At 47.8% G+C, this 9,543-nt stretch overlaps 1 protein-coding gene across 2 annotated transcripts in view; it reads left to right on the plus strand.

Annotated features, from left to right (window-relative positions):
* Adpgk (ADP dependent glucokinase) overlaps nucleotides 1-9,543 on the plus strand; it is a 32,834-nt gene that overhangs the window by 10,075 nt on the left and 13,216 nt on the right. For both annotated transcript variants that reach the window (XM_023712626.1, XM_004628907.2), the window contains exons 2-3: nucleotides 3,115-3,340; nucleotides 6,394-6,456. In XM_023712626.1, the coding sequence (XP_023568394.1) occupies nucleotides 3,115-3,340; nucleotides 6,394-6,456 (289 nt within the window). The remainder of the gene's footprint in view (nucleotides 1-3,114; nucleotides 3,341-6,393; nucleotides 6,457-9,543) is intronic.

Genomic DNA, 9,543 nt, shown 5'->3' on the forward strand with positions numbered 1-9,543 from the left:
GTGTGTGGCCAGCTCAGCCCACCAGGGGGCGGGCTGGCTGGCATGTGGTGCTGGGGGATTGAACCGCGGTCCCTGTGCTTTGCCAAGCTTGTTCTAAGTAGGTGCTTTAGACCACTGAGCCATCTCTCCAGCCCCAACATAGCCTAATTCTAAGGCTTTTTGGTATTTTGCAAAAATGTTACCATAATGCAGGATTGATTGTCACTTTGTGACTTTCTTTTATGAGTTTTGACTTTGAAAGTGGAATCAGACCTCATTTGGCACCTGTGGCAGCCAGGTGTATCTCTAACCCTTCCCAACCTAGGTGCTACTGACCTGACACCCTCACTGCCGAGGGTGGGATTTCAGGAGCCAGGCAGGGCCAGCCCAGGACAAGGGCAGGGAAAGACAGTGTCCCATGAATCATGTTGTATAACAGTGCCCCTGGGTTGGGGTGGCCAGAAGGCAGGTGGCGTTGGGTGGTGTGCGGAGGACATAACAGCTGCCAGCTGACCGTGGAGCCCGGCTTCCGTAGGCACTGAGGCTGTCTGTCTGCACAGTCCACGTTGGACTCTGCAGAACTCTCCAGGAGGTTCGTCCACTGGAAATGAGCCAGCTTCTTTTGAGGGAGGCAAGGTCAGTGGACCTTATTCTCTCTTGACTTTAAATAGTTCTTATGGGGCTGGAGAGATAGCTCGGAAGTCTAGGCACCTACCTGGCAAGCACAAGGACAGGGTTTGATCCCCAGTACCGCATGCCATGCCAGCCCTGTGCCAAGCCAGCCACTGAAACCAGACACACCTGTAATCCCAGCACTGGGAGGCTGAGACATGAGGATCACTAGGAGTCCCAGCTGTGTAGTGAGACCCTGTACCAAATAAATGATTTTTAAAAATTTTAAATATTTCTTGTGTTTTTGTTTTGAGGGAAGGAGGGGAACATAAGCCTGAATCTATGGGTCAGAACCCTAAGTAGAGATGTGCATCCCCTAAAAGGGGATTTTGTTTAAAATAAGCACCTTAAAGGGATAAATTCCTTTAACTCACTAAAATGGTTCCAGTTCCATAGTGATTAAATTGCTGTAAAAGTTTGGATTTGTGTTTTAGGACTTTATGGTTAAAAGCTGCAACATAGCATGGGAGTTGCTGTGTTGGAGAAATGAAAATTATAACATGTAAACCTTTGTCGGGGGGAAAAAACCCAAAACACGCGAGGTACCACATGGGTTGGGAGTGTGGCTCAGTGGTAGGGCTTGCCCACAGCCCAGTACCAAGGGGGAAAGGCTATCAGATATTTTTTTTCCTTTATAAGACTATTTTTTTGGTCTAGAATTCCTGATTAAATAAGGGGTGAAAATATTTTCTCTGGTGATTATATTTTTATCTTAACTTTAACTAGTTCCATTGGGATTGTTTTGCATTGCCAAACGTGCTGAACTTGGTTCCTTTTATTTTTGTTTCTTGTGTAAATTTTGCAAACTGATTTCCCCCCTTCTCCTTTTACAGAGCCAAATGTTGCAGATTTTCGCAGATCTAGAGAGATGGTGGTTTTAGTTTTTGGAGCAGCACTGTAAAAGTAACCCATGCTTGTGAAAACCCAAAGGGGTCTGATTAAAATCCTTCTGCTTTATCTCCATTTATTCCTTTTCTCAGTTTGTCACCATTAGTGATTCAGTGTATTAATTTCCAAACCAAGAGACTTTGGAGGGGGATTAAATGGAGAACATTGTAACCATGTGCTCCCTGCTGTAATCTAACCCTAGGGCTTTTTTATTAATGAGCTTCAACGCCGCATCCCAGCCCCCTTACCAGTAAAGGCTGTCTTCTGTGGTCCACTGGCATCCTGCTCTTCTCAGAGGCTAGGAGCTGCCTGTGTGGTTATGGCCACAGCAGCAAGAGTGACTTAGGTAGGCAGAGGTGATGGTGGGCGGTGGCCCAGGTGGAGGTCTCTTCCATCTAGCTGTCTTCATTACTTAGCCTGTCTTTTTAAAGGAGAGCAGAACTTGATGCAAACATGGACAGTTCTGTGCTGACATCGTAGCCATTCACCATGGCCGCGGAGCCAGCCAAGGGCATTAAGGTTCGGCTCGGGACACCTGCCCAGTGCTGGGCTGCTGCGAGCTCCACTACACACAGGGCCAGTGTTTGGGGCCTCTTCCCGCCACCATTCATCCTTTTCTGTCTGTGAAAGGAAAGCAACTGATACGTAGCTTTTGGCCAGAATGAAAGCTTTACTTGCTTTGCCCCAGGCACTAGTTATAAATACACTTGTCTTCACTATGAGTTGGGTGCTCCTGACCTAGTCGTTTTAGAGGCAAGAAAACTGACTACTCAGAAATTTAAATGACTTGCCCATTTAACTTACCATTAAGGTGACATCCGGAAAATTTGACTCTGCAAACATTTTTTCAGAAATGCTACATTTTTTTTGGTCTGGGGTGTGTATGTGTGTGCTAGTACACGGTCTACAGGGTCTCACTATGTAGATCAGAGGGCGCCACCAGGCCCAGTCTAAGTCACCGTCTCACAGGGGCGGGGCCAGGCCACTGCGGCTGCCTAAGCAGGTGCTTTAAGCCGCTGAGCTATTTGGCTGGCCCTGTTTGTTTTTTGACACAGGGTCTCACTATGTAATTTTGACTGGCCTTAAAACTCATTATGGGGCTGGGGATATAGCTCAGGGTCACAGCACCTGCCTGGTAAGAACAAGGTCCTGAATACACACACATAAAAAAACCAATGGTAAACTAAGAACAAGGTCCTGAATACACACACAACCAATGGTAAACTCGTTATGTAGCCCAGGCTCACTAGGAGCGTCAGCCTCCCCAGGGCTGAGATTACAAGCAAGCCACCACTATGTCTGGTTCAAATGCTACATCTTTTGGTACCACTTTGTCTGAAATACTAGACACTGTCTTCTCCCTTGGTAACTAGCAAAGGTCTACATACTTAAAGGGTCCTGTGTTCTGATCCTCCTGCATCTCATTAAAGTCATTTTCCTTCTGCTATGCGTACCTCCTTTCCAGTCCAGCGGGCAGGCCACCTCAGCTGTTTCCTACCTGGTGCAGCTCCCTAAGCTTCTCCCCCTGTCCCTGCACCCATGTCCTCTCTCTTGTGCTCTCCCCTCCTCCCCCAGAGTCAATGCGTGCGTCGACGTGGTGCTCTCAGGTGTGAAGCTCCTGCAGGCGCTGGGCCTGAGTCCCCGGAGTGGGCGAGACCATGCGGTTCTGCGCTCAAGGAACGACCTAGAAGAAGCCTTCGTCCACTTCATGGGGCAGGGAGCAGCTGCCGAGCGTTTCTTCAGCGACGGGGAAACCTTCCATGACATTGCCCATGTCGCATCTGAGTTCCCTGGAGCCCAGGTGTGTCCACCACTGGCAGGGGATTGGGGCAGGGTGGGAAAGGAGGCCTTGCACAGTGACTGCTGGAAATCCAGTTCTGTGATGTTGCGTGTGCATTTTTCACGAAACCCTCTCTGATGCCTTCCTAACTGTGCTGTTTCTAGTTGGTTGAATTCAGCATGCACAAATAAAGCATGTTTACTAAAACTGGTTTTGGTGACCTCTGGTTCACCTATTAAATTCCCTTTTTGTGGTGTAAACCTGTCATCCTGACACAGGAGAGGCCGAGGTAAGAGGAGCGCAGTAAGCTCAAGGCCAGCCTGGAACACATACAGTACCTGTCTCAAAAGCCTAGATAAGGTCTTCCTTTCTTCACATTGTCCAGGGAACTGTAGCCTCCTAACCCAGTGGGCTTGCAGTGCATGTTTGTGATAACATATAGTCACCTTGTACATGGTGAGTCCCCTAGTCCCCCCCTCCCCCGCTGCGACATGTGCTCTCAGCCTCTTTGAGCTAATTTTGCATTGGTTGGTTGAGCATTTTCACCTCAGCTTCTCTCCATCCCTAGCTATGTTTTTATTTTTAATTTTACTTAAATTTTAAAGTAGGGTCTCAGTGTGTAGTTTAGGCTAGCCTTGAAATCATGGCAATCCTCCTCCCTCAGCCTCCCCGAGTGCTGGGATTTTTTTTTTTTTTTTTTTAATGTAATTGGTACAGGGTCTCACTACACAGCTCAGACTCCTGGTGATCCTCCTGTCTCAGCCTCCCCAGCATTAGGATTACAGGCATGTGCCACCACGTGCCAGGGGCAGGGCCGGTGTGGCATGTGATGCCATGGATTGAACATAAGTCCCTCAGTCCCTGCATTTGCCTAAGCAGGCACTTTAGTCCACTGAGTTACCTCACCAGCCCTGGAGTGCTAGGACTGTGGGTGTGTGCCGTCATGCCTGGCTAACAAGAGAGTATACTTGTAACCTAATGCTCAGAATCTTTGTGATCATGGTATTACTTGCCATTTTCCTAAATCCTCCCTTCTGCTTCATAAAGAAATTAAAAGTCTACAGAGGGGCCAAGGAGACAGCTCAGCAGTCTAAGCGCCTGCCCTGCCTGGCAAGCACAAGGACCCAGGTTCCATACCCAGTAACAACTGGGCGTGGTGGGGTACACCTATAATCCCAGAGCTGGGGAGGCTGAGACAGGAGGATCACTCCAAGTCTGAGCTGTTTAGTGAGACCCTGTACCAAATACATAAATGAAAAATTTTTTAAAAATTTTAATTCTAGGGCTGGTGAGATGGCTCAGTGGTCTAAAGCACCTACTTGGAACAAACTTCACAAAGCACAGGGACCGCGGTTCGATCCCCCAGCACCACATGCCAGCCAGCCCTGCCCCCTGGTGGGCTGAGCTGGCCACACACACACACACACACACACACACAAATAAATAAATGTTTAAAAAAAAAAGATTCTGGTAATTTCTAAATAAAAATGTTTAAAAAAAAATTTAATTCTACAGAAATTCTGCTACTTTTCAGGGGCATTCCAAGTTGTTTGCCAATATCTGTAAAACCTAAAGTGTGTTACTGTTGTGTATACTACTGCCACTGCAGTTGAAATCTTTGCAGACCTCCTTAAGCTAAGGCAGGTGGCCTGATAAATGACAATTCATGGCCATTATAGGAAAAATCTGGTGCACATTTTGGAGCTGTCTTAATATTTCCCCCAAGAGCTTTGAGTAAATTTCTCTAGACTTCATAGTTAAATCATGTAATTAAGCCTGTCACATTAAAGGGCCACATTCCAGCCTGGCTATCACAGAGTGTTACACATTTATTTATAGAAAAGCATCCCTGTCCCACCTGACCCCAAGGGTTGTCTGCTCAAGCCTTGCAGAGGGGTCATAGATTTGGCTGCCTGGTCCGTGCCCGCCCCTGGGTGAGGACTAGCAGACCCTGTCTGTGCAGGCAGAACTCCCCGCTGGGCTTCTTACCTTTTAGAAGCAACAGTAGAGGCCGGGGAGATGGCTCAGTAGAATAGGCGCTTGCCTGGCAAGTGCAAGGGCCTGAGTTTAATCCCCGGTTCCACAAAAAAAAAAAAAAAAGCAACAGTAACTTGCTGCCTAACAACAGAGAACAAACACCAGGCTCGGGGCCTCTCTCGCCCAGGCTGAGCCACAGGGTGCTTGGAGCTGTTCCCTTCGAGGATTCCCTCCGTGGCAAACCTTTATTTCCCAGCACGTCCGCGTGTTTCTTCCTTTCCACCAATGTATAAGACAGCTGCAGTCCTGCCCCAAGGAGCCAGGGACCTACCCAGAGACTCAGAGTTCAAGTAGAGGAGGGGTGGATTAGGGGCTTGATTAGTTAGGGGTGGGGAGGGACCTGTCTTCTTGCCTGGGGAGGGCACCATGGTGGCCAAGTGGCTAGTGCGGGGGGAGGGAAGGTGGCTGCACCTGGGGTGGAGGTGCAGAGAGCAGAAGGGCTGGCAGGTGTGGCGGCACCAGGAGATGGCAGTAGAAAGGAAACCTTGGGCCCGGTGGAGGAAGGCCTTGTGGCGCCTCACTGTTCAGCCAGGTGCTGTGGCACTCATCTGTCATCCCAGGAGGCTGAGGCAAGGGAATGGCCACAAGTTGGAGGCAAGGCTGGGCTATGTAGCAAGACTTTGTTTCCAAAAAAAACCTTTTAAGATTTTAGAGTATTCCAGTAGTAGAACGTTTGCCTAGCATGTGCAAAGTTTGGTTTGATCTGAAAAAAGTTTATCTATTGGACAGTTTTCAGGAGAGTGAGCTAACTGTAGGCATACTTTGGAGGATGAGACCTCAACCCGCTTTCGTGTTTTCTCTCCTGCTCTGGCTGCCTAGAAGCTTGGCCGGAGAAGGGGTCCTACAGATTTCCTAGTTAACATTTATGTTCTTCGCCTATGACTCACTGTTTGCTTCTGCGTCTTATTAATGTCTTTGTCCTTTGTTGAAAGTCACCTCAAAATGTTTTGGGGAAAAAGACTGCACGATGAGAAATTATAAAGCCTGGCTGGTGAAACTGTTGAAATGACTGGCTAATAGCCTTGAATGTTTTACAGCACTACGTAGGAGGCAATGCAGCTTTAATCGGACAGAAATTTGCAGCCAACTCAGACTTGAAGGTAGGTTACATTTCCTGATTAAAATTCATGCCTTTTGCTAATGTTTTAATACCTTTATTGCATTGAATATTTATTTTTTGACTCAGTTTGTGGATCACCGCCTCATGTGCCCTGTTATCAGGGAGCAGTTAGTGGGAAGCAGTTGAAAGGGTAGTTAGTGACTGTCCTCAGTGTGCATGATGCTGTGAAGCCACTGGGCATGGTAGGTGGCACTGTTACTGTCCTGACCTTTTCTGCAAGGACTCTTGAGGCACAGAGACATTCACGGTCAAGGAGCCAGGGACCAGGACTTGGGCCGGCATGGCTGACATGCTTAAGGTTGGTGTGTTGGTGCCCCTCAGCCCACAGGTGAAGACAAGAGCCACCGGATGTGAGCTGGTAGAGCAGAAGTGCCTTGCAATCCCGAGCCGTGTGTCTAAGTAGAATTAAAGCTCATCACTGTTCAGAATAAGAACTGAATACACCAGTGATGGCAAACTGTGGCAGACTTGTGGTCCATGTGCCACTCTGGGCACACAACACAGAGCCCTCTGTCAGCACATGAGCCAACTTACCCCAGCAGCCAAGCATCGGATAACAGGTGTTTTCTAAACTAAAGCCTCCATAGTAGCTGAGCATGGTGGCACACACCTGTAATCCTAGTGCTCAGGAGGCTGAGGCAGGAGGATTATTGTGAGTTCAAGACCAGTCTGGATTGGGCCGGGAAGAAAGATAGCTCAGTAGAATAAGCACTTGGGGGCTGGTGAGATGGCTCGGTGGTCTGGGGCACCTACTTGGAACAAGCTTAACAGAGCACAGGGACCGCGGTTCGGTCCCCCAGCGCCACATGCCAGCCAGCCCCACCCCCTGGTGGGCTGGGCTGGCCACACACACACACACATAAATTAAAAAAAAAAAGAATAAGCACTTGGCTGACAAGCACAAGGTCCTGAGTTTAATCCCCAGTACTGAAAAAAAAAAAAAAAAAAAACCAGCCTGGGCTATAAAGTAAGCTCAAAGCCAGCCTGAGCTGCATAGTGAGACCCTGTCTCAATAATCAATTAATCAGACCAAACTCAGCATTCAGGCCTGATGAGTGAGTGGGTTTGGGTTGGCAGCTGGGCACTCCATCTCTAGTGGGTTCGCCCTCACTGGAGTGAGCAGTTCCTTTTGCTGGGAGCACATGAGGTCCGTGGGGCATGTGGAGGTTGTTGCTGTTAAGCTGCAAAGTGACTGAGGAAGGACCAGATCAGCTGGACAAGGAGCACATCTCTGAATCCTACTACAGGGGAGCTCAGGCTGGGCTGGCCAGGGCGGGAACAGAGATTTAACCCAGCTGGTTCTGGGTAGATGAACTGGAGGGGTGCAGAATGGCGGTGGCTGGTGACAGCAGAGTAGGGAACCATGACCAGTGCTCTGATTTGGGGGTACAGCAGAAAAACAGAAAGTTGGGCTGAGAAGCAGAAGATGAATTCAGTGATAATACTGATGTGCGTAATATCAGGGGGAAAATTCATACAAAACTGTGTGAATTATTTAGAGTATATCAAGGTGTCAACAACTACATGTTGGTAAATGATGAAATATTAGAATGTAAAGTTGATTTTTATAGTCATTGTTCTTAAAGTAGTAATTACTTCTAAATAGAGAAGATCAGAAATTGCAGGGCTGACCTTTGGAAACTTTACCAGCTAATGGAATAAGAAGAGATCAATCATAAGATCTTTAGAGAAAGCCCAGGCCATCTGGGGGTTTTCCTAGGCCCTTCAGTCCTCTCTCAGACCCTGAGCAGTAACTCTGACCTCGGTGGGGCAACACCCTGGAAATTGTCCGTGACCTCCCAACTGGCCAGTCTAACAATTTTAGGATTTTAAAGGTAGGAGAGAGGACAATAGTCAGTGACGGAGGAGGGATTCGGTGCCACACTCAGCTGTGACCTCACCACCCTGCACCACTCTCTCAGAGCTGAATTTTCCAGAACTCTTCCTGGTATGCACCAAGAGACCATCTGAGGGCCGCTGGAGAGTAAGTGGAGGTGTTTCTTTTAACAAGGATAGGTATTTTCTAACAATAGCAGCAATACTAATAGGTAAAGCACTTACAGTCTGAGCCTTAGTCCAGGCTTTACATAGACATGTGGGCGGGTGGATGGATGCATGCATGCTCCTTTGATCCTCACAGTGCCCTTTTAGTATTCTCAGTTGAGATAGGAGACACCCACGGGTAGAGATGTTAAAACTGCCAGGTATGATGGCGTACATCGGTAATCCCAGCACTCGGGAGGCTGAGGCAGGAGGATCACTGTGAGTTTGAGGTCAGCCTGGGCTACACAGTAAGTTCAAGGCAAGCCTATCTGTATAATGAGACCCTGCCTCAAAAGAGAGAAGTTAAACCTGCTCAAGGGCACACATCTAACTGCCAAATAGGGCTGGAATTGATCCAAAGGAGCCAAGCTCCACAGTCCGTACCCTTAAGAGCAGAGCTGTGATGGATTTCGGAAACAGACCCTGGTGAATGCTGTATAGGAGAATTGAGTAGAGTAGGGAAACAGAGGCCAGGAGAGAAGTAGTGCCTTCTAGAACAATCATGAGGACTAGGGAAGAGTTCGCCTACCATGTGAAACTGGTGGGATTAGCCAAGATTTAAGAAGAGTTGTTGACTCTTGATGCTATTGTTAATGTGTTTCTTTTTTTCTTTTTTCTTTTTTTTTTGTCTTTTTGAGACAGAGTTTCACTATGCTGTTCAAGCTGGCCTTGGACTCAGTTTGTGGCTCAGGCTGGCTCAAACTCACATCAATCCTGCCTTAGCCTCCTGAGTGCTGGGATCATAGGCCACATGCCTGATGCTTTTTTATCTACTGATGTGATTGTGTGCGTTTTTTCTTTTTTTTTTTTTTTGGTTGGTTGGTTGGGCTTTTTTAGTTTAGTTTATGGTAACTGCACTGATTTCCAGTGTTAAACCAAACTTGCATCTGGGATAAACCCTGTTGTTTTCCTGAAATTTTTTATTTTTAGTGGTTTTGTTTATTCGGTGCAGGGTTTCACTGCACAGCTTGGACTCTGGTGATCCTCCTGACTTCTGCCTCCCTAGTGCTGGGATTACAGGCCT

Source organism: Octodon degus, unplaced genomic scaffold, assembly GCF_000260255.1.
Source record: "Octodon degus isolate 3935 unplaced genomic scaffold, OctDeg1.0 scaffold00026, whole genome shotgun sequence".
Lineage (NCBI taxonomy): Eukaryota > Metazoa > Chordata > Mammalia > Rodentia > Octodontidae > Octodon > Octodon degus.